The following is a 25,557-nucleotide window of genomic DNA, read 5'->3' as shown; positions in this document are numbered from 1 at the left end:
TCAAATTATGTTCTCTGTTGCAATACTGCTTGGTAAATACTGCTTGGTAACTTTCTATAGAGCTCTCTCAGCATCCACCAAACAAACCTATATTTTTATATACACACGTGGACAAAATTGTTGGTACCCGTCGGTTAATGAAAGAAAAACTCACAATGGTCACAGAAATAACTTGAATCTGACAAAAGTAATAATAAATAAAAAAATCTATGAAATTTAACCAATGAAAATCAGACATTGCTTTTCAACCATGCTTTAACAGAATTATTTAAAAAAATTAACTAATGAAACAGGCCTGGACAAAAGTGATGGTACCCTTAACTTAATATGTTGTTGCACAACCTTTTGAGGCAATTACTGCACTCAAATGATTAGTGTCAATGAGACTTCTGCACCTCTCAGCAGGTATTTTGGCCCATCCCTCATGAGCAAACTTCTCCAGTTGTCTCAGGTTTCCAGACGGCATGTTTCAGCTCCTTCCAAAGATGCTCAATAGGATTTAGGTCAGGGCTCATAGAAGGTCACTTTAAAATAGTCCAATGTTTTCCTTTTAGCCATTCTTGTGTGTTTTTAGCTGTGTGATTTGGGTCATTGTCCGGTTGCAAGACCCATGACCTGCGACTGAGACCAAGCTTTCTGACACTGGCCAGCACATTTCTCTCTAGAATCCCTTGATAGTCTTGAGATTTCATTGTACCCTGCACGGATTCAAGACACCCTGTGCCAGATGTAGCAAAGCAGCCCCAGAACATAACAGAGCCTCCTCCATGTTTCACAGTAGGGACAGTGTTCTTTTCTTGATATGCTTCATTTTTCTGTCTGTGAACATAGAGCTGATGTGCCTTGGCAAAAACCTCCATTTTTGTCTCATCTGTCCATAGGACATTCTCCCAGAAGCTTTGTGGCCTGTCAACATGTAGTTTGGCATGGAAGTTTACGATTGCCACTGTTGTTCCTTGAATTTTAAGTTCACCTTTAATATCTTTAGAAGTTTTTCTGGGCTCTTTTATTACCATTTGTATTATCCGTCTCTGTGATTTGTCATCAATTTTCCTCCTGCGGCCACGTCCACGGAGGTTGGCTACAGTCCCATGGATCTTAAATTTCTGAATAATATGTGCAGCTGTAGTCACAGGAACATCAAGCTGCTTCGAGATGGTCTTATAGCCTTTACCTTTAATATGTTTGTCTATAATTTTCTTTCTAATCTCCCGAGACAACTCTTTCCTTTGCTTCCTCTGGTCCATGTTGAGTGTGGTACACACCATGTCACCAAACAGCACAGTGACGACCTGTAGCCCTATATATAGGCCCACTGACTGATTACAAGATTGTAGACACCTGTCATGCTAATTAGTGTACACACCTTGGATATTTTCTAGGGTACCATCATTTTAGTCCAGGCCTGTTTCATGAGTTTATTTTTTTTTTTAATAATTCTGTTGAAGCATGGTTGAAAAGCAATGTCTGACTAATAAATTTTACAGAATTTTTATTATTACTTTTGTCAGATTCAAGTTATTTCTGTGACCATTGTGAGTTTTTATTTCATTAACCGAAGGGTACCAACAATTTTGTCCACGTGTGCACCTGTAGTGTGTACGCTTAGTAGTAACCTTTAAACAGAACCCAATCCTAACATCCTGTGTAAAATATATATACTGTATTTTCGCATTTTTTTATATTTTGTCTGGAGGTCCGACTTATACTCAGATGTGACTTATATGTGAAATGATTAAAATATATAATTTCACATCTTCGTTATTGTCACACTGACAACTGCGCAAGGGCACTCTGTACCAGTATGATAGCCACACGAAAGCGGCGCTTCATCTACTTCCAGAGTTGGTGGAGTTTAGAAGTGACATCGAGTATGAAGAATTCAATGGATTTAGTGATTTGGAATGAGATCTAAAGTTAACTTATCTTGTTTTTTATGCTTTAGTTATCTGATTAACTGTTAATATCTTACATTAACATACCAGACACATATTCAGTTCATTGTTCAGTTTGTTTAAGAAACAATTGAAAAGTAAATATAAAGTTTTGGGTTCACCAGTTTGTTTACTAGCAGGCCAAAGTAGTATGTACAATGAGGCAAATAAGTATTTGAACACCCTGTGATTTTGCAAGTTCTCCCACTTAGAAATCATCTTAGGTGCTTGTCCACAGGGACATAATCTAAAAAAAATCTGGAAATCACATTGTATAATTTTTTTAATAATTTATTTGTATGTTACTGCTCCAAATAAGTATTTGAACACCTGTCTATCAGCTAGAATTCTGACCCTCAAAGACCTGTTAGTCCACCTTTTAAAAAGTCCACCTCCACTCCACTTATTATCCTAAATTAGAAGCACCTGTTTGAGGTCGTTAGCTACATAAAGACACCTGTCCACCCCATACAATCAGTAAGACTCCAACTACTAACATGGCCAAAGACCAAAGAACTGTCAAAATGTACAAGAGGTAAAATTGTAGACCTCCACAAGACTGGAAAGGGTTCGGGGCAATTGCCAAGCAGCTTGGTGAAAAAAGATCCACTGTTGGAGCAATTATTAGAAAATGGAAGAAGCTAAACATGACTGTCAATCTCCCTCAGACTGGGGCTCCATGCAAGATATCACCTCGTGGGGTCTCAATGATCCTAAGAAAGAGGAATCAACCTAGAACTACACGGGAGGAGCTGGTCAATGACCTGAAAAGAGCAGGGACCACCGTTTCCAAGGTTACTGTTAGTAATAGAAGTCATGGTTTAAAATCATGCATGGCACGGAAGGTTCCCCTGCTTAAACCAGCACATGTCCAGGCCTGTCTTAAGTTTGCCAATGACCATTTGGATGATCCAGAGGAGTCATGGGAGAAAGTCATGTGGTCAGATGAGACCAAAATAGAACATTTTGGTCTTAATTCCACTCGCCGTGTTTGGAGGAGGAAGAAGAATGATGAGTACCATCCAAAGAACACCATCCCTACTGTGAAGCATGGGGGTGGTAGCATCATGGTTTGGGGGTGTTTTTCTGCACATGGGGCAGGACGACTGCACTGTATTAAGGAGAGGATGATCAGGGCCATGTATTGCAAGATTTTGGGGAACAACCTCCTTCCCTCAGTTAGAGTATTGAAGATGGGTCATGGCAGGATCTTCCAACATGACAATGACCCTAAGCACACAGCCAGGATAACCAAGGAGTGGCTCCGTAAGAAGCATATCAAGGTTCTGGAGTGGCCTAGCCAGTCTCCAGACCTAACCCCAATAGAAAATCTTTGGCGGGAGCTCAAACTCCGTGTTTCTCAGCGATAGCCCATAAACCTGACTGATCTAGAGAAGATCTGTGTGGAGGAGTGGGCCAAAATCCCTCCTGCAGTGTGTGCAAACCTTGTGAAAAACTACAGGAAACATTTGACCTCTGTAATTGCAAACAAAGGCTACTGGACCAAATATTAACATTGATTTTCTCAGGTATTCAAATGCTTATTTGCAGCAGTAACATACAAAATAAATTATTTTAAAAATCATGCAATGTGATTTCCAGATTGTCTCTCACAGTGGACATGCACCTAAGATGAAAATTTCAGACCCCTCCATGATTTCTAAATGGGAGAACTAGCAAAATCACAGGGTGTTCAAATACATATTTGCCTCACTGTATTGGCCTCACTGTAGATGTATGAAAACAGGAGATTTTGTTGTTTGCAGAGGACATTCTGTTATCTGAATAACTGCAGTTTTTGGCATTTGATAATTGCAACGTTTTGGTCCCTCTGACCTTCCTCAGGTATGAGGACAGCCCCTTCCGCTCCTCTTATGTAAGTTAAGGGACCGCCCGCTTCAATTTAATCAAGCAATCACAACAGTGAAAAAACATACATTTACAATTCGAACCCAATGTACCTGGAAAATTCTGCATAATTCACTTTACATAAGTCTTATGTGAGTTAAAACCGAACCAAATATTAACATTGATTTTCTCAGGTGTTCAAATACTTAATTGCAGCAGTAACATACAAATAAATTATTTAAAAAATCATACAATGTGATTTCCAGAGTTTCTTTTAGATTGTCTCTCACAGTGGACATGCACCTAAGATGAAAATTTTAGACCCCTCCATGATTTCTAAGTGGGAGAAGTTGCAAAATCACAGGGTGTTCAAATACTTATTTGCCTCACTGTACATGCGTTCATATGCAGTTTTGTGTGTATATGTAATATGAGTCGTTGTGTCCTTGGGCAAGACACTTAACCCACCTCGCCCTCAGTGTCTGCGTACACGCGTATGAATGTGTGTGTGAATGGGTGAGTGGTTCCTTGTTGTAAAGCGCTTTGAGAATAGAAAAATGTGACTGTTTGTGGACAAGCCGTATATGTTATGTTAGCGTAGTTTTCTGATTAACTGTTAATATCATGCGTTAACGTATCAGACACGTATTCAGTTCTATCTATGCGTCATGTAGCTCAATAAATATAAATGTGTTACTTTAGAGTACTGTACTGCTATTCAGCTTGTTGTTCTCAATTTTTTTTTATTATTATTATTATAACTTGCCTTTAAAGATAAAATGTCTGTTCTTGGTCTCGGATTTTATAAAATAAATTTCCCTAAAAAATCCGGGGTGAGGGAAGTCTGGGAGTCCCTGCTTAGACTGCTGCCCCCGCGACCCGGCCCCGGATAAGCGGAAGAAAATGGATGGATGGAAATTTCCCTAAAAAATGCAACTTCTATTCCAGTGCGACTTATATATATATATTTTTCATTATTACACATTTTTTCGCTGGTGCGACTCTGGAGCAACGTATGGTCTGGCAAATATGGTATATATGTTATATTATTAAAAACATCTCCACATAGTGAAATGTTTTTTATAAATATCCATGCTCTAAAGCACAGATTCCTTCTGGACACAGTGAGATGTTCTCATGGAAGTTTCTAAATAAAGCTGTTTTCTGAAGACAAAGCTAACCTCAGGGCAGAACAAACAGGGACAGGGAGCATTTTAAAAATGCAGACTGCTCTGAAAAATGTATCAGATTTAGACATGTGACATGGGAATGAGGTCAGAGACATCTGGCACAGGGAGGGGATCTGACTCTTTTCTCTCTTATAGGAGATAAAGTTGGCTCAGAGGCACGCTCAGAGTGGCACAGGAGTATGGGTCTAGTTAATGCTAGAGCATTTGACTCTTTCTCTTACAGGAGATAAAGCTGGCTCAAAAGCGTGCTCAGAAGTACTCGGCTGTGCCTGACATGTGGGCCAAGTGCCTCTTGGGGCACTGTTACGGACTGTGGTTCATTTATCTGCCCACATTTGTGAGAGGAGAGAGTGGGAAAGTGCGAGCGCTGCATGCCGCCTATGATGTCCTGAAGCACACAGAGACGCGGAGGGTGGTGCTGCCTGACGAGGTGAGGTCCATTACAGCAAACCACACCCCAATATCACCCTAATATCACCCCCATCACATATGCCCAACCATCACACAGAGACGTGGAGGGTGTTGCTGCGCAACGGGTGGTGAGCCTCATCACCCTCCAGTGGGATACTCTCCAGAGTCCTGTTGTATTTCCTCCCTCCTGACTGCCAAAGGGTGGGGGTTTCAAATCACTGACTGATGATGCATGCAAGGGGAACATGCAGTGCTTTAGCAACGCCCTCTGAGATTCAGAGAGCTAAACTTATATCTGTAACCTTAGGTTTTTAATTTTCAGATGTTGTTTTTAGGAGTGTTACCAGATCTTAATGAAGCTCTGTGGTCTAGTCCTGGTTTGAACCAGGTTTAGACTTAGATTAGATCTGGTTTAGACCTGGATTAGACCCCACTTTGTTGTCTTAGGTGTGTTATCGGATCCTGATGCAGCTCTGTGGTCTATACGGGCAGCCAGTGCTCGCTGTGAGGGTCCTGTTAGAGATGAAAAGAGCCGGGATCACACCCAATACCATCACCTATGGGTACTACAACAAGGTACTACCATCACCCAGGGGTTAAAAACAAGGTACTACTTGGTTGGATCTTGTAGTATAATCCTATTTCTTTATTGGTTGTCATCCTCAGGCTGTGTTGGAGAGTAAGTGGCCCTCCACCAATCAGGGCGGCCGGCTCCTCTGGGCCAAACTCAGGAATGTCCTATTGGCTGTGGCCCAGTTTCGACAGCCAATCAAACGACGGCAGAAGAGTGATTCGCTGGGGTCACGAGGTGGTCAGAGCAACTTTATGAAATCTAAATCTGATGTTAACTCTCTATTGTTACAAAGGCTACAGTAGCACTGATTCATGATTGGCTGCAGGTTTTGGGGTTTAGGTAGTGACCATTCAGATCAGAGAGAGTCCTTTTAGGTCTTAAACCAACTGGATTTCAGCATTGAAACTGGCAACCCAAATGAGACTCATGAGAAGCTCATTCTGCTTTTTCATTCTGCTTTCTGCCATAATGTCTACTGTTTTTGTAATTAAGAATAAATCAGCATTACAATTGTTATCAGAAAATGTTTTATTTCAAATCAAATCAAATCAAACTTTATTTATAGAGCACTTTTCATACAAAAAAAAGTAACACAAAGTGCTTTACAAAGCATTAAAATCAGTCCCACCCACCAAACCCACCCAACCACCCGACAGCCCAACAACCCAACCCCAACACATCAATAAACATAACCAAACAACCCCCCACCCCAACGCACACTCCCACCCCCCACCTCAACACATGCTAAAATACCTAAATGTTATTTGATTTGAACATGTTTACCTCGTACCTGGGGACATGGTTAGGTCATCCATTTTAAAACAGAAATCTTACATACAGTTCATTTAATTTATACTGACAGAGAAGACATTGAACTTTGTGCCAGTTATTGTTTCACGTAAATAGGTCCAGTAATTACGAGATATTAACCATAAACCAGGTGAACAAATCAGCATTTTAGCTGCAGATTCCTCTCTTGTTAATGTTATATATTAAGTTGTAGGAGTGAAGACATTTTCCTGCTCATCCAAGCACGAAAATGTCCATTCTTCAGTTCTGGTCAGATTACTGGTGGTTACTGCCTTAAATCTATCTGAAGGGAGGGGCTAACTACACTGAAACTGTAAACAATTATTGGCTCCAGTTTCAGCCTTAACGAACCCATTCAACCTTTAATGGCTTTGTCTTTTGCTATGGATCAGACCTGGACGACTGAGGGATTACACAGATATGTTATATATTAAGATGTTTTTTGCGTTTCTTTTTCAGAGTTCATGTTTGACTCGGATTGTAGGCCCCGCCCCCACTCATCTCTGATTCGACAGTCCAGTTGGAGCGGCTTGAGTGACAGCTCCAGTCACGAATCACTGCCCGGCTCCATCGTGAAGAGCAGCAGCCTCAGCAGCATGAAGCCAACTGACAGTGAGACAACACAACGTACACATTGTGTTTAGGGAGTGTCCATAGTGAAGATTTTCTGAGACAATACCAGCAAAAGTACTGTAAATGCAAAGGATTTAACATGAAGCTTGATGAGGTCATAATTTCAGTTAGAGGGCAGGGCCTATGTAATTCTGTGGGAGAGTCACTGTTTTGAAAGAAATCTCCAAACTTCTGATCCTCAGATGTTGAACCTTATGTCGTAAATACTGACAGGGGGACCAAAGATTCAGACTCGGGTAAAGTTTGAACAGAGTTTATTGCAGTGGAATGTGAATGAACATAGACAGAGAAGACGGTTGGGAGCGGTGTAGTATGCAGTAGTCTTTGAGCAGGTTGTGGGCAGTAGAGATGTTACGCTCGAACCTCTCAGCTCGACACTGTACCAACCCTATGAAGCAGAAGTGTTGCCGAGCCTTGTTTTGATACACGCTTCACCATGCCAAAAATCACATGACCAGTCAAACCGAGGCCTTGTTACATCAGAAGTGTCAGAGATACGTGTTGAGCTACGGTTTCAAGCTGCTTTGTGGGAATTTTGATGGGGGTGGCTTGTAATTGTGTCATAGCTTTAAAGAGGTCTGAATCCCCCCAAGAATTGTGGGTTTTGAAAGGAGGAGATTTTGTTGACAGCATTTCTAACAACAATATACTAATTATTCAATAAGGGAAAGTTTATATTAAAGCAGGTAAGATACAACAGGTAAGAATAGATTACATCTAGTACAGATACATTTATATACACTTGGTGACATATTACATAACACTTACAAGATACACTCCACCACATACACAAATTCACATCAACATACACCTAGGCCTATATAATACACATAGTCATAGTTTTAAGTAAGTGGTAGGTAAGTGTTGAGAGAGAGAGTTTGAGTGGTTGAAAGAGAGTGTGAGTGAGACAGTAAGGAAGAGATATGGAGGGACAGTTATTGCCACCAAAAAGAGTACGGTCATATGCACTTTGACTTAATAAGCCCGAATAAAGTCAAGTGTTTGATTAGTTTCAAGAGCTGACATACAGCAACAACACTTCGTCAACGCTGCAACATTTGTGCACCAAACACCCGGAGACAATGCCAACTGCAGTGGCTGCTGCTGTTGGTCCTGCTCCTGGTGGTGCAGCAAACCAGCAAGGTAAGCCTGTTCATTTATGTGGGTAATAACATGCTTCAGTATACACGCAGACAAAATGTTACATCATTTTAATGTCCAGGTTTTCCAGTTTAAAATGCATCTGTAGCAACAAACTGTTTAGGTGGCCAAGTGCTTATATGTATGTATATACTTATGCATATATATAAGTATATTACACAAAGATACCAGTTTGAAAAGTATTTTTTTTTATTAGAAAGTAGCCATTTTATTGGTATAGCACATTTAAAAACTTAAGTTGCGCCAAAGTGGGGAAAGCAACGTAAACACAAGTTGATACAAAATAATGTAAAACAATTTCATAATAAACAGAAGACTAAGTTATAAGAGAATAAAAATAAAATGGAAGTGATAAAATTCATCCAGATAAAAGTCACAGAAAAGGGGAGTGGGTGTTAGAGGAAGGGGGTAAGCGAGGTTCACAAAAGCTTTACTTCACATCCACACAAATGCATTACACAGACAAATCCAGCAGATGTCGCTCTTCTGACTGTGTCAAATGATTTAAAGCAGTGTGTCATTTTCAGTGCAGTTGTCTCAAAGTGGTTCAATTAGTGATGTGTCCTCCATGTCGAGGCTTCGAAGCGTGTGCCGAGTATTTTGCCGCAAGTAACAACCTATAGCGCCTGGATGACAGTGTCAGGCACAAACACAAAACGTGATAGCAGATGCAAATATTGAGGTCCAACGCTACATGATGAAGCTAAATACTGCAAGCCTGGAGGACCCCCCTTCAATACTGGGAGAGACAGAAAAATGTGGATCCAGAGCCCATGTATATGTGTGTATTTATATAAGTTAGCAGTGGCATTCTTGTGTACTCCTGCCTCATCTGTGCCCTGTGAGGGGGTGTTTTCCACACACATATACACAGTGTGTGTGTGTGTGTATGTATGTATGTATGTATGTATGTATGTATGTATGTATGTATATATATATATATATATATATTACACACACACGAACTTTCTGCAAAATGCCACACACATTTTTCAAATTCATGCAAACTGATATTTTTGCATCCAGTAGATGCGTCCATTCAGGAAAGTAAAACTCCCACATCTACATCACCGACAGTAAATGCAACAATCGAAATACAGAAACACCCTCCAGAACCAAACATGGACAGACAGGAGGACCCACTGCAGTACTGGAGGAGGCAAAGAAATAAATTTCCACATTTATTCACACTGGCCACCATGTACATTTGCACTCCAGCTTCATCCGTGCCCTGTGAGAAGATTTTTTCTAAAGCAGGAGAAATCCTCACAAAAAAGTGGAACCGCCTTAGTCCTGCTTTTTTAGAGAAGCTACTTTTTTGAATATAAAACAATGAAAAATATTGGGGTTTAATTCTCTTTATTTAATTAGAAGCACTACAAGTAACACAAGTGTATTCCTATTTCTAATAGTGTGTTTCACTGTGGTCCTGTCACTGGTTTTGTAGTACATTTGTTCAATTGATGGCGCTGAGGTGAAAACTAGATTGCAGTACATTTTATTCACCTCTTGATGGCGCCATAAAGTAAATGAATCCTTATGAAGTCTCGGTACATGTGTCGGCACAGTTGACTGAAAGTATCGATGCTTCATGGGGCTTCATCTCACCGTCACCGTTCAATGCTTCATGAGGTTTCAGTTTCACCATCACTCGTGGGCAGTGGGGTCAGGGATGAGGTAATGAAGGATGACCATTAGAAATACCAGGAGATGACAAGACGATCTGGCCCCAAGTGTCAGATCCTCAGTCATTTTGTACTAACAGGTGAAGGCTTGATTGCTTGATCAGAAGCAGGTGTGCAGAGGCGGTGTGAGAGTCTCCGCCCACCTCCAGGCTCAAACACAGAGGGGAGGGGGCAAGACAGCACAGAACACACAAATTATCCCAAATCCTGACACCTTATCATTATTTGTTTGGGATTTGCTCCAGACATTTGTCATATTAGTCTTATGATTTAAAAGTAAAGGAAAATTCAAATCTGTCAACTGAACAGAAAGTTGTAGGAGTGAAGACATTTGACTGCTCATCCAAGCCGCAGATTACTGGTGGACATGGCCTTATATTTGTCTGAAGACAGGAGCTAACTACAGTGAGACTAACACACCTATTATTTACAGTTTTTGTTTGTTGGCTAGGTCTATTGAGCTACACTTAGTGTAAACTGTGCCTGAGTCACACTTGAAATAATTACTCAGGCCCCTAATGGGTATTCTCACACCTGTTAGCATACTGGCTAGCTCTGCTCTTGTCTTTGTTTAGATATAGGTCTGAGGATGGAGTTATAAATAGGAGATAGATGATGACTAAAACCCTCATTCCTGTTCAAGGAAGAAATCCCCTCTCAAAACATGTAATTTCTTTGGTTAAGACCTGTACTTCACTATGTTCAAAGGAGTGATTAGTGGCTTTGAGATGGAGATGTACAGCGAATTGGGGTCCTGAGGAGCTCTCGCAACAGTGTTGGTACATTCTCTTATGGTGTGGCTGTTTAGTTTCTCCAGTGTAACGCTCACTGCAGTCTTCACTACACTGAATGGAGTAGACTACATTAATTTGTTTGTGGGTCGGGGTTTTGTCCTTTTGTTGAACAAGTTTCTGTTATAAAGTGCTTGTAGGTTTCAAATGGACCAGGATTTTATGCTGTCTGAAAATCCTCTGAAGCTTTTCAGACACACCACCTGTGTAAGGAATAGTTACACCTTTTCTTCTAGGTTGATATTCCCTGTTGTCCTGTTTTTTAGCTCTAAGTCTATTGAAGGCCCATTTTGGATATCCACAAGTTGAGAGGGCTTTCTCCACATGTTGTTCCTCTTTCACTTTTCCCTCTGTGCTTGTAGGAACCACTTAAGCTCTGTGTTGTATTGTATGGATCACTCTGAGCTTGTGCAGCAGTGAATGGTGTGAATCAAACAGCATGTATTGGTCAGTGTGTGTGGGTTTCCTGAAGACTTCTACCTGGAGACACTGGTCCTCTCCTATTGTTACTGCATAATCTAAGAAAGCCAGTTTGTTCTCCTTGGCTTCTTCCCATGTGAACTTGATGTTTGGATCCACAGCATTAATATGTGCAGTAAAGGGTTCCAGATCTATGAGTTTTGATTTTAGTCCATTTGTCATCCACATATGGATACCAATGCGTGGGTGGAGTGCCTGGAAATAAGGCCAATGCCTCCTGTTCAAATTGTTCCATATATGTTAGCCATAATAGGAGAGACAGGCGAGCCTATGGCAGGAGTTGCCTGTAGAACTTTCCTCTAAACTGAAAATATGTCATATGGTTTAAAGTCCTTTCAACTGTCAACAATCACCTTTAAGGTTGAATAATAGCACCACTCAACAAATCTGCAATCTGATAGTTAAACAGCAAATTCCACCATAGAATTCTGACCTGTTTCCAGCTCAGTCTATACTATAGGATTTCCACAATGTGCTGATGTCATGTGAAGACAGCCAACTGGTTCACTCTGCTGTCATCTTCTCAGTCTGATGGTTCACCCTGGTTCACTGTAGATTTCATGCTTCTATTCTGTTTCTTTCAGAGCTGAAGCTGCAGAGGAAGGCACAGGTCCAGAGCAGAGACCCTCGGAAGCCTCCTCTGGGCCCCACAGCGCCTCCTGCAGGAGGAGGAGGGGTGGTTCCGCGCAGTCAGGTCTGTCTCTCCACGTTCTACAAAGAGTGTGCAGAGAGCGAGTCGGAATGTTGCCCTCCGCCCGGGAGAGACGCACGGTGGGTACAAGCTTAAAGAGGACATGTTCTGTAGAAGCACTTTTAATGGGATTTTAACCTCATGATTTTCTTATTCAGAGTTGATTTGATTTATTCATCCACGTTTCAGTAATTCACAGCACTACTTTCTGTATTTTTTTACTTCTTTTCAACTTTTTTTTGCCATCTGCTATTCCATGAAATCAAGTCATTATTAGAAAACCTATTCGATGCCTTTTTATACGACGGAGTATAAGGGTCACTTAAATAAAATAAATTATGCGGGTGCTACGTGAATAAAGTCACATCACTATGAGAAAGTCATAATATAACGAGAATAAAGTTGTAATATTACGAGAATAAAGTCGTAATTTTATGAGAATATATGCTGCTGTGCGTGAATGAGTGGCCAGTGCGTTATGAAGAATTTGGAGCATTTTGTTCAGATACAGCATTTTCTTCCAAATCTGTATGGTTCCTAAACAAACTCAAATGCTGGCAGTGTCCCTTCAAAGTACTTATCCTGATGATAGTGTGGTGATGGTGGGCTAAAAGACACAGTATTTCATCGTGCGTAAACCCCAGTTGAAAGTTTATTTGAACAAAATACTCCAAATACTCCATAATGCATAACGCACTAGTCACTCATTCACGCACAGCAGCCTTTATTCTCATAAAATTACGTCTTTATTCTCGTAATATTACGACTTTTTTCTCATAGTACTATGACTTTATTCTCATAAAATTACGACTTTCAGGCTTCGACTTTATTCTCGTAAAATTACAACTGTATTCTCGTAATATTACGACTTTATTCTTGTAATATTACGATTTTATTCTCATAGTACTATGACTTTATTCTCATAAAATTACAACTTTATTCTTGTAACATTACGACTTTATTCTTGTAATATTATGACTTTATTCTCGTAGCACCCGCATAATTTATTTTATTTAAGTGACCCTTATACTCCGTTGTACTTTTATAATTCACCTTGTGTCAAATGAAATGGTTGGAATTCATTTGTGCTAATGTCCCTTACCTTCAGGCCGACCGTTGCGAGGGAGGGCAGCGCTGGTCGGAGTAAAGGTGTGGACGAAAACCAAAACAATGTATCATCGCCAAATCGTGGAGGATTGGCGGGAAAACTGCAGCAGCTCCTGACTCCCACGAGGAATCGCCTCTCGGTGCGGCGAACTGCGAGCATGGACGATCGTCGCAGGGGGGAGGGACCACGGAGAGACAGACCCAGCCGAAAGAGCCACGTCACTGAGACACTACTGAAGGCCAAAGAACGACTAGTCAACGCCAATTCTGAGGTGAGGGCGGCCCCCCTAGGGAAAATCATATCTCATCTAAAAAAAAAAAAAGGATTCAAAGGGAGACATTAAAAATAACACCACATTAGGTTTTCTAAATCTGCTTGGCACTAACTACATTTAAACCTGTTTAGGATCATCAGATTTGCTGACACCCTTCAGTGTCTCAAACTGAAATGAGGTTTGCGCAGTTCTCTTTCACTTCTGCCACCCGGTGGCCAAACAATAAAACGATTTCCTTATAATTTATCAAGAATGTTTAAAAATGCATTTTTTTAATTTATATTCTGTCCTTAAAGGAGCCTGTTGTTATAAGAGGCTGCTGTGATTGGCTCAAACTGGACAAATTAACAGCCAAAAGATTCATGCAGAACAATGAGCTGATCATTCCTCACAAATTTCTCTTGATCTATGCAGATTGTGAATGTCACAGTAGAAAGCTCGGGACAGATTTGTAAGACAAAAAAAATCATGTTTTTCAAGGTCATGAAATTGTAATTGAAAGATCGATATGTTTGAAATCATACTGTGGAACATTCTATGCAAAGCAACATCTCCATGGAAACAAGCATTTGACAGATCCCTCACCAGAAAAGTTACAGCTTCCATCTTTAAGTTAGCACAGGACTGTCCTTTCATCCAATCTCATTTTTAGTTTATAGTGATAACATTATTTATATGATCATGTTCGTTCCTGGTTCTCCCCCAGAGTTCGTTGTCTGTGGGCAGTGACTTGGACCTGTCGGAACTCCCGAGCCCAGCTTTCCCACTTCGGCGATCCTGGGACTCCAGCCAAGAAGCAGCTGGACTGGAGGTGAGTGGTCATGTCTCACCTTACAACCACAGGGTCACAGGTTCAATTCCCAGAGCATACATGCACATTCAGTAAAATTTTGTCTTGGTTAATCCTGGTCTTGTCCTCGTTTAGTCCCACTAATCTTGGTCTAGTCACACTTTGGTCTTGATTCAGTCCTGGTTCAGCCCTGATTTGGTACTGGTTCAGTCCTTGTTTAGTCACGTTCTATCCCTGGTTCAGTCCTGGATACTGTTCTCTTTCAGATCCTGATGTCGAGCTGCTCTCTGTGCCGTTCTTGTGACTCCTTGGTTTATGATGAGGAGATTATGGCCGGGTGGAGCTCTGACGACTCCAACCTCAACTCCACCTGTCCCTTCTGTAACGCCCCTTTCGTCCCGCTCCTTAATGCCCAAATCTGCGACCCCGGGCCAGTTTGCAGGTAAGTAAATCAAACACACCTCAGGGTCAGTCTGCAGGTGAGGAAATCAGACACACCCCAGAGACAGTTTGCAGATGAGAAACAAACACACCCAGTACCAGTCTCCAGGTGAGGGGAAACAAGCACGCCCAGGGCCAGTCTGCAGGTGAGAGAAACAAGCGCAGGGCCAGTCTGCAGGTGAGAGAAACAAGCGCAGGGCCAGTCTGCAGGTGAGAGAAACAAGCACGCTCAGGGCCAGTTTGCAGGTGAGAGAAACAAACAAACCCAGGGCCTGTCTGCGGGTGAGGAAATCAAACACACTCGGGGCTAGTCTGTAGGTGAGAGAAACTAGCACACCCAGGGCCAGTCTGCAGGTGAGGAAATCAAGCACACCCAGAGCCAGTCTGCAGGTGAGGAAAAATGCTAATTCTAATTTTGGAGTCTAATAAATATTTAAATAATGCCCCAGACTGAAATAATCTACACCTGAAAATAATCAAGTCGTCTTTTCTATAAATGTAATGTTGTTGTTATATTAGATGTAACGATTTAATAGAAGTTATAGTATTTGCATTGAGACACAAACATCTCCCTTAGTAAACATAGACGTTTCCTCTGCAAGTCTTTAACATATTAAGTGACTTCCACCCGCCGCTTACTGTCCACTGCCTGACTCTAACCTCTACCCCACTAACCCCTAACCTACCCACAGCTCCCTGTCCACTGCCTGACCCTAACCCCTAACTCCCAATTCCCCTAACCCACCCACACCTCACTGTCCACTGCCTGACCCTAACCCAGACCCTTTGGGTTTATTAATCCAGCCCGCCGAACATGACCAAATTATATTAAAATAGGTAATGGTAAACTTTGTTCAAAGTTTTTCTGCTGTGTTTATTTAACTGATATTTAATAAATTAATCATTAATTTAATTAATGCAACAATTTGTATAATGAGTCTTGCAATTTCAAGCTTTGGTACATGTTACAGGCCAAATCTCTAATGTAATATATACATGTATATCCTGGACCGCCCCTCTGTCAAATTTTAGAATCCATCCTGACCCGTGTGTCAAAACGTTGGCCCACCCCTGCCTTAACCCCTAACCCCCTGTTCCCCTAACCCACCTGCAGCTCACTGTCCACTGCCTGACCCAAACCCCTAGCCCACTAACCTCCAACCTCTTAACCCACCCACAGCTCACTGTCCACTGCTTGATCCTAAACCACTAACCCCCTAAGCCACCCGCAGCTCACTGTTTAATGTCTGACCCAAACCTCTAACACACTAACCACCTAACCCTCTAGCCTACCCGCAGCTCACTGTCCACTGCCAGTTCGATCCTGCTTGCATTGGCAACAGGTTTGATTGACTGCTTGAAGTGCCTGCTAAAAGCTCTTTGGTTGCTATGATAGTCATAGTCTGAATTTCTAATATTGAACTTGGCTCCAAATTAGCCCCTGTAACTGCTAGCCTCGATGAGCTTCATTTGACTGGAGCCAGACACTGTGGGTGACGTCACACTCCATTTAGAACTTAGTCCACTTCTTTATACAGTCTGTGGTTTTAACATACGTTGTTTTGTCGGCAGCTCTGAGCGCAGTCAGTGGAACATGGAGGAGGAGGTGCAGAGTGCAGTGAGACCCCCCAGTGCTCTAGACCCTCACAGAGCGCCACCCACAGGAGCTCAGTGTAATGGCGTCAACGAAGATTCAGAGGGCTCAGAGACCAGCAGCTGCTCCGAATCCAGAGTAAACCAGGTGGCTGGGGGAGGGGTTTCTGCTCCGGTTGGTGGTACCTCGCCTCAGGTGGGTGATCCCCAGGTGACGGTGGCATACCTGAGTCCACTGGTGCTGCGTAAAGAGTTGGAGTCTCTGTTAGAGAACGAGGGCGAGTCGGTTCTGGCCCGGTCCACTCTCCTTGAGCATCACTCCATCCTCTTTTGGAACCTGCTCTGGGTCTTCTCCAGGCTCCAGCTGCCCTCACACCTGCTGCAACTGGTCCGGAGCTCCACGCTGGCCAGCCACTGTTCACAGGTATCAGGGATTGACTAAACCACCGACTGAAGCAGGGACTGAAGCAGGGACTGAAGCAGGGACTGAAGCAGGGACTGAAGCAGGGACTGAAGCAGGGACTGAAGCAGGGACTGAAGCAGGGACTGAAGCAGGGACTGAAGCAGGGACTGAAGCAGGGACTGAACCAGGGACTGAACCAGGGACTGAACCAGGGACTGAACCAGGACCTAAAAGAGGCACTGAACCAGAGTAAACCAGGTCTAAACCAGGTCTCTTTCAGGTGGATAACCAGACTGTGAGGGTGCGTCTCTTGTGGGACACGTTGGCTCCAGACATAGACCAGTGGCCTCCGCTTTATGTGCTCTGGAGAATACACAGTGAGACTTGGCCTTTACTTTACTTTTTATTTATTTCAGTGCATATTAATTAATATTTCTATAAATCTTTCTATAAAACTTGGCAAACCTGGTGCAATCGTTTCATTAGTGGGATGAGTGTGTTGTGCTATCGCTCTGAAGGGGGGGGGGGGGGGATACCCCTCTTCAAATATTAGAGGCTGATGTGAACTATGTTTTATTGAAATGAGCAGTCTAACCTGTCATATGCACTTTAACACGTGTCTTGTGCCCTCTGCTCCTGCAGGTGGCGTGTCAATGCGTCAGTTCAGCTGGAGGCGTCATAACCACCCATTCTCTCTGGGCTTTTTGGAGGAGGTGCTACGCTATGTCGGCATGAACGAGGTGCACAAGGCTGTGACGCTCTTCTTGGAGACTGTGGGGAGGCAGCAGCCAATCAGAGTGCAGAGGTAAAGCAACAGTGGGGATGGAACAGTATTGGTGATACTGCATTAGCAAAATGGCCTTGATAGCACCGTAGTGTCCTTTTTGGTAATAAACAGCCCCGATCCGATACTGGTATTGGATACTGTGCCAATACTGAAAAATTTGATGGCTTGGATATCGATCTTACATCAATTTATATGTCCAACCAGGATACTGGCTGAACTGATATTTGGAGAAGTCTCATAATAGCAAAAGATGAAGTTCTTTTGTTATTATGAGCATTTCATCTTTTGCTATGATTCAGACCTGGACGACTGAGGAATTACACAGACATAAATCTCATAAAGTTGTTCTGTCATTAAATAAGAGCTTCATAACACATTTGGATCTGTTTTGTCTTATTTGAGACGAGAAGAACGCTGCAGATTATTTAAATATTGTATTCACTTTCATTGTTCCTGTTGCAGGAGTGTGTACAGAGAGTTCCTGTTCCTCACTTTGGCAGCAATGGGCAAAGACCACGTTGGTAAGACTCTTGTAGGCCTGGTTTAGGCCTGGATTTTAGGCCTGGTTTAGGTCTGGTTTAGACCTGGATTTTAGACCTGGGTTAGACCTGGATTTTAGACCTGGGTTAGACCTGGGTTAGACCTGGGTTAGACCTGTTTTTATAACATGTAACATACTGTTGTTTTAACTACTTTATTTAAAACCTATAAAATGCTCTAACTTTCTCTCTTCTCCCTCCTTTCTTCCCTATCTCCTTCTCTTCCTCTTTCTCTCCCCTCTCCTCTCACTCCTCTCCACTCTCCCCTCTCGCTCTTCCTCCACTTCTCTCCGTTTCCCTCCCTCTCTGTTTCAGCTGCATTCGATAAGAAGTACAAAGTGGCATACTCAAAGCTCAGTGGGACTCTGAGTCGAGAGGAACTCCGGAAAAAACGAGTCCAGCCCCCGACTCCCAAAGCCCTGGACTGTCGGAGGTCCTTCCACCCCCCCCTGGAGTGTTAGGTACCAGGGACCCTCATCCCCAGGAACCAGGGATCCTCTGGAGTGCTAAGAACCAGGGACCCTCACATGCTGGAGTGTTAAGAACCAGCCAGTGAACAGACCATAATATCGCCAAAACCTGCTCCAAAGCTCACCCCGGCATCACCCCGTATACACCCGTAACTATGCAGTGGTTGCACAATAGGAGCTGTGCACTGTACAAAAAAAATGGGATTCTGAGGATTGATTTAGATCTGATGGTTCTGATTAGTGCCGAGGTCTCTCCTCTAGACCGAGGAGTAACACCATTGTGGCAGAGCTCTGAACGCTGTCTGGCTTTTGAATCTGATTTAAAGAAAAGCTAGTTTAATAATAGACTTTGTGTTCCAAACTGCAGACTAACAGGCCCCACCTCTTCAGAGTGACATTTCAACTGCAGTATTCAAACATGCATGAATCACTTAAAGCCACAGTATATAACTTTTTAGCCAAAAATTGTTTCATATAAAAGCATGTTTTTTCATGCATCCTTACTGTGAGTGGGCTTGTGTCTCCACAAACCTGACCCTTGTTTCCACAGAAATGTTGTCCTTTGGGATATAATATTCCACGGTATGGCATAAAATGTATCTGTCTCCATTGAGCTTTAACTTTTTATTTCCACGGAATAATACATATGACATGCCGCCACCAGAAAGTTACATACTGTTGCTTTAAAATACAAGAATTAAGATGATTAAGTAAAAGCATTAAGACATGTTTAAAAGATCATACCCATGTTACAGAATATGAGTTCAAAAAGCCAGATCAAAATCCAACTTGAAATCTAAACAATCCAGAATCCCTCATTTAAACTGTTTGTACTTTTTGTGATATTTGAATTTAGATTTCATCTGCACTGAAGCAGCTCCACCTGGGACTGAAATGTGAATCTGGGATGCACTGAAGTCTGACATGGCTCATCAAAAAGGGATGAATGGGAAAATTTGAGATTTTAAAGTGATGTTGACCTCAGCTCTGAGACACGTCCAGATCATGTGGGATTTTTTTTTTTAAAAGACAAATATTTTGTGCTTCCATTTTGTTTGTTTTATTTTTGTCTTTTTGCACAAGTCCAAGTATTTAGATATCGGCTTGCCTGCTCTTTTGGCGTGAGTTAACCACAACAACTGGGTGTATTTCATTTAAAAGTTCCACTTCAGCAAAACATGAACAATATAACATACAAGGAAAGAAACTGTATTAAACCCCCTCTTCCCCCTCCCTTCAGGCATCTGACGGTCTTTGACAATAATACAGTGGCGAAACTTAACAAAAACAACATAATTTTGTCTCCACATGTACACCACATTTTTGGCACTCAAACTGCGAGGATCCAGTCTGAGCAGCCAGTCCCTTCTACATTCTGTTTGAATCCAGAAAGGTCTGGCGTCGGACCATAGAGCGTGACCTCACATGACATGTCTCTCAAACGCAGAAGATGTCTCCTCTCTGCATCATTCATAACAAAATCTATCACTTCTTTTACCTGAGATAAAGAACAGTTTGGTGCTTCCATTGTTGATTCTTCAAAAATCTGCTATTTTTCAGTCCTCTGTTTTATTTTATATATATATTTTTTAACATAAGAGGCCATTTGTTTTGATACAAATAGAGCATGTGTCTCTGATTGGCTAATCTGCCTCTTAATAAGCCCTCTGAAATCCGGGTGACAGGTATGGTCCCACTCATCTTAACCTCAAAATGACAGGGTTCCTGGTTCAATTCCCAGACTCTGTGAGGCACATATTTGGAGTTTGCATGTTCTCCCTGTGTCTGGATAGGTTTTTCCCATCAAATGCAAGTTTACCCAGAGACACTGCAGGATGGGTCAAATGCAGAGGACAGAAAAATGTACCTTAACCTAACATTTGGGCATTTAGATAAGTTTTAAAATGAATCCAAGTCTGCATTACACCATTCACATTCACTCTTATGGCAGTCAGACGTCTTTGGGCAATTCTGCATTTTCATTAAAAAAAAAACTAACTAAACATCACCCTAACTTCATTTCTTTGCTTTAATGTTCACATTTTAGTTTAAAAATGAATTAAAAATGTAGACTTTTGTAAATGAGTCCAGAGGAAGTATTTATGTGAGAGAATGACAGAAGTTTACAGGATGAACGGCCGCATTCAGAAAACCTTTTTAAAGCATGTGTTTGTGCAAAAGTCTCAAACCAGCATCAAAACCCAGACTAACCCAGGACTCTGCCCTCCACTGATGTTGCCCCCCAGAAACCAGGACTGAACCAGGACTAAACCAGGAATAAACCAGGACTGAATCTGGACTAAATCAGGACTTTGTTGTTTTTCCACTGGAGTTACTGCAACACTTTCTCATGTGGTACTTTAGTTCAACTTTTTCTTGTAGATTTTTTTTAAGCTGTAATCTGTTTACAATTGTATTTTTGTTACTTATTAAAAATATTCTTTGTTTTTCTTAAATCTCATTTGTTGACATCAGTGGAGGGCATTTCTCAAACTGCTCATTGTGTTTTTATGGAAGTTTATGTTTGAATGTTCAGTACAGAGCTGTACACCCGCGGGAACACAGCCGTATACTTGCAGGGGCTGTACACCCGTGGGAGCAGAGAGCCGTACACCTGCAGAAGCTGTAAAGCTGCAGGAATTGTACACCTGTGGGAGCCTGTATTTAAAGCCGTTTGTTGTGTTTTTGCTGTTACTGTAATTTATCTGTTTGTGAATTCTATTGTAAATGTTTTGCTTTTTTAAGAAAATGAGATTAAAACAGCAACAAGCTCAAGTCAAGGACCAAGTGTTTTAATCCAGATTCACTGAAACAGTTTCATTCATGACTTCTTTAGTTCAGTTTAATAAATTAAAGCATATCTTTTTTACTTAATTAACAATAATAATCATTGTGTTCTCATTTGTGTTTTGAGTTCTTCTCGAACTGAAAAAAAAAACAAAAACCTGATGACACTTCCACCTTGTGATGTCATGTGGTAATACAGGAAGTGCTACACTATATTTTTAAACTCCATACACCTTCACTAGAATCATTTGGATCTTTTCAGCCCTGGAATTGCCAATCTCCACTAAACAAAAGATAAAAGGAGCTGTTAACTTGAAAACTACCACTATATGACAGAGCATTTTGAGCTTTGGAGATGTAGACCCATTAATAATAAACTCAAACATGTGTGAATGAAACAAACAAATGTTTTTGATGAGGTAACATTCACACATGGCTTAAAGCTGACAAGAGTCAGTTTGGTGTAGTACCAGACCTGCAGAGGTCAGGTGAGCATGTGTGACAAAGCCAGTGGAAAATGTTGGAGATATTTTTTGTGGTCTTTCAGATGCATGTTTTCTAAATAATGAGCCCTCAAAATGTACACATACACGTTACATTTATAATTAATTGTGTTCCAAGTCATGTACTGTCAAATTCCAGATATGTGCGTCAGATTCCCTCCCATGCTCCTGTATCCCTGTGTCAGATGCCCTCCCATCGTCCTGTGTGTCAAATGCGCCCCCATCCTCTCATATCCTTGTGTCAGATGCCCTTCCATCCTCTCATATTCTTGTGTCAGATGTCCTCCCATCCTCCTGTGTGTTAGATGCCCTCCCATCTCCTGTGGGTCAGATGTCCTTCCATCCTCCTGTATCCCTGTGTGCCAGATGCCCTCCCTGTAGAGTCCTTGAAGGATGTAGTTTTATTGTGAAAGTACCGGTGCTGCTCTCGGGCAGATGAGACCGATGCAGCAGTGAATCATGACATCTGCACGGGCGAATTTCTACTGGAGAACACGCCGCTCCACCTATCCTCCGGCTGTAGACCGGCTGTGAACCGGACCAGGACCGAGATTAATGGATCAAACCCGGGCTCGTCTTTGAGGCTGCTCCGGAGAAAACAGCGCTGCCTCCGCCGTCGGGTAAAACGTGCATTCACCGCTGCGAGACATTTATTTATTACGCTTTTAAATCTCAGCATCAGAACTCATGAGTCTGTACACATCCTTATTATAACAGATAAACGCAGATTTTTGTGGAAACGACGCAGTGTTTTTACAGTTCCTTGCGTGTTTACGTCATCGGGGCCGAACTATATTGGAAAACGTCACTATTTTCATTCCTTTGTTTTTTTTTTATTATTATTATTATTTCAAACGCATTACTGAAGAAACACGTGATGATCTTGAAACAAAGCTTTTTAGTTAATTATTTATTTTTTCATCATTATTAAACATTATCATTACAAGAACACGTAGAGGTAATAACATATCAACAAACATGGGGAACACAGCTTCTGTAAGGCACAAAAAAGGAGCACACCAAACCAGACCACAAAACCAAAACAAAAGGACCTGAGAATACAACATTTTCCTGATACAGACAGATTTAAGCAATTTCAAGGAGGAGTAAAATAGTAGAATAGTTTAAATTCATTCATAAAATGTTGAAAGGGGGTAGAGTACATTTACAACAATGAATATGGTATTTAGTAAATAAGAAAAACAATATTGACAGTGTCACTTACATTTCTATCCACACCGTTCACAAAAAAATAAATTACGATTAACAATTAAATTTGGGAGGTTTGTGTGTTGATTTTGACATCCCAAATCGACATCTCACAGTTTTTTCTGGTACCTACAGATCTGTGACTTTGTTAGGAAGCAGTACACCCTATTCAATTCAATTCAATTCATTTTATTTTTGTAACGCCCAAAATCACAACAACAGTTGTCTCAAAGGGCGTTCATGTTTTGGTTGATGGGGGAAACCGGAGTACCCGGAGGAAACCCATCCAAACACGGGGATAAACATGAAAAACTCCACACAGAAAGGCCTGGGCAACCCGGGGATCGATCTGCTGTGAGGCATGAGTGTTGCCACTCAGCCACCGTGCTGCCTACACACAAAAACAAAACAACAGGAAAAATCAGACAAAACAAGAAAAATCGGCCAGGCGAGGAGGAGGGAGGGGGGCGGAGGAGGGCCAGGCGAGGAGGAGGAAGACCAGGCGAGGAGGAGGAAGACCAGGCGAGGAGGAGGAAGACCAGGCGAGGAGGAGGAAGACCAGACGAGGACGCTCTTCCTCCTCAACTAGACATTGATAATTTGTTGACAACTTTTAAGTCATTTAAAAGGATGACATCAACTCTTTACAACATGTTATCCTCTTTACATACTACATCTCTGGATATTATTAAAAACAGATGGGAACGGGATCTAGGAGTAGGTTTACCAGCTGAAGATTGGGGCAAAATTTTGACACTTCATCAATCTGTGCCAGGCATGGCCTGTTACAATGTAAAAGAGTACATCAAGCTCACTGGTCTAAAGACAAACTAGCGAGGAGGTTCCGCAACAGTGATCCAACCTGTGACCGGTGTAAAATAACAGAAGGTACATACTTTCACACATTCTGGAGCTGTACCAAACTGGTCCCTTTCTGGACTCAAGTGTTCAAGATGTTGTCAGGCACTTTAAGGCTTCCCTTAGACCTTCATCCAATGATGGCTCTCTTTGGAGTTATGTTGAATCCTTACCTCCTGAACAAATACCAACAAGACTTTGTGGCCTATTGTACACTCCTTGCTCGTAGACTAGTTTTATTAAACTGGAAAAATGCACTGCCTCCATCACACTCACAATGGATTAAAGACATTCTATTTTTTAGGAAAATGAGAAAGATCAGACACATTTGTAATGGACGTTCCAATAGGTTTTTTGAAATCTGGCAACTCTTTCTTAAATATGCAAAAGAAAAAATGGATATAATAATTTGATGGAAGTTCTGTGTCATTACAGCTTTTACTACACTGTAGTTCTTCTGTCTTACAGAAGTAGTTCTTCTGTTTTGTTATTACTGAATGCGTGTAATTATTATAACCTATTTTGTTTCATTTTATTGATTATTTATGGGTTGTTTTTTGTTTGTTTTTCATTTACTCATTTACTTTCTATTCAGTTTTATTCTATTTAGTTAAGTTTTAATCTTTATAAATAAAATGCTTTCTTTATAAATAAATGTGCATTAGAGCAGGCCTGCCGGTATATAGCGCATGCACTACTAATACTACAAATCCCATAATGCTTTGCTAATAGGCTGATGGGCAGTCAAGAGTAATGTGCAGAGTGTAGCAAATTGAGCTTGAATATATGTTTTCTCTATGCACTTTTTATACTCCAAGGCGTGGACTGTTAATAGTTTCAAAACCAAATTTTCAGTGAACAAAATTATACTTTTTTTTTTTTTTGGCTTGTGAAAAAAAGATTTACTTTTAAAAGGAACTTGAAAGGCTTCAGAGAGAGACACGATTTATTTTATTTATTAAAACAAGAAATAAATACTACTGATGTGTCTATTATTTCAAATTTTATTTTTCATATTTTGTAATATCAAGCTTGAGTTGTTCCAGATTTTGTGTTTAAGCTAAACTAAAGTTTGTTTCCATATGAAAAGTTTAAACATTACACATCAGGTGCAGTCAATTATTCAATAAATAGTTTGACGTCCCTGCTCTATGGTTTGTTCAGGGAAATCGCAATTGAAGTCAGCCTGACTTCTCAAATTTCAACTGCTTATTAAGAAAATTGGACACTGGATACATTTTATGACAAATTTTGCATTGTGTTTCTGTAACTTTACGTGGACTTGGCAATTTAACACAATTTGAAAATGCCTTTTCAAGTTGCGGAAAAGTATGGACTTGAATGCATCTGTAATAAATTGCATGCTTTCTCTAACAATTTGAGATGGTCGATTTTTAAGCTCAGTAGAGATGATTTAACATTAGAATGAACAATGGTATTGTGGTTCCGGTACCTGAAACAAAGCTGTGTTTCATAAATCCAGATTTCTGCTGCATGAGCCGTGAGTAAACAAAAATGTGGAATGTTATATATTGGGAGATAATGTTCATAAGAAACATTTTAACCAATCTGTGCAAAACATGTTTT

General features: G+C 41.3%; 1 protein-coding gene across 1 annotated transcript in view; it reads left to right on the top strand.

Annotated features, from left to right (window-relative positions):
* LOC117384032 (DENN domain-containing protein 4B-like) overlaps window positions 1-25,557 on the top strand; it is a 45,885-nt gene that overhangs the window by 19,823 nt on the left and 505 nt on the right. The window contains exons 16-28 of the mRNA XM_055227924.1: window positions 5,196-5,402; window positions 5,831-5,959; window positions 6,050-6,191; window positions 7,227-7,379; window positions 12,102-12,288; window positions 13,317-13,587; window positions 14,297-14,401; window positions 14,647-14,822; window positions 16,394-16,838; window positions 17,098-17,194; window positions 17,460-17,622; window positions 18,067-18,125; window positions 18,459-22,523. Coding sequence (XP_055083899.1) covers window positions 5,196-5,402; window positions 5,831-5,959; window positions 6,050-6,191; window positions 7,227-7,379; window positions 12,102-12,288; window positions 13,317-13,587; window positions 14,297-14,401; window positions 14,647-14,822; window positions 16,394-16,838; window positions 17,098-17,194; window positions 17,460-17,622; window positions 18,067-18,125; window positions 18,459-18,604 — 2,280 coding nt within the window. The 3' untranslated portion in view covers window positions 18,605-22,523. The remainder of the gene's footprint in view (window positions 1-5,195; window positions 5,403-5,830; window positions 5,960-6,049; window positions 6,192-7,226; window positions 7,380-12,101; window positions 12,289-13,316; window positions 13,588-14,296; window positions 14,402-14,646; window positions 14,823-16,393; window positions 16,839-17,097; window positions 17,195-17,459; window positions 17,623-18,066; window positions 18,126-18,458; window positions 22,524-25,557) is intronic.

Source organism: Periophthalmus magnuspinnatus, chromosome 16, assembly GCF_009829125.3.
Source record: "Periophthalmus magnuspinnatus isolate fPerMag1 chromosome 16, fPerMag1.2.pri, whole genome shotgun sequence".
Classification (NCBI taxonomy): Eukaryota; Metazoa; Chordata; class Actinopteri; order Gobiiformes; family Gobiidae; genus Periophthalmus; species Periophthalmus magnuspinnatus.
Note: the sequence above shows the minus strand (reverse complement) of the source record. Positions and strands in the feature narration are given on the sequence as shown.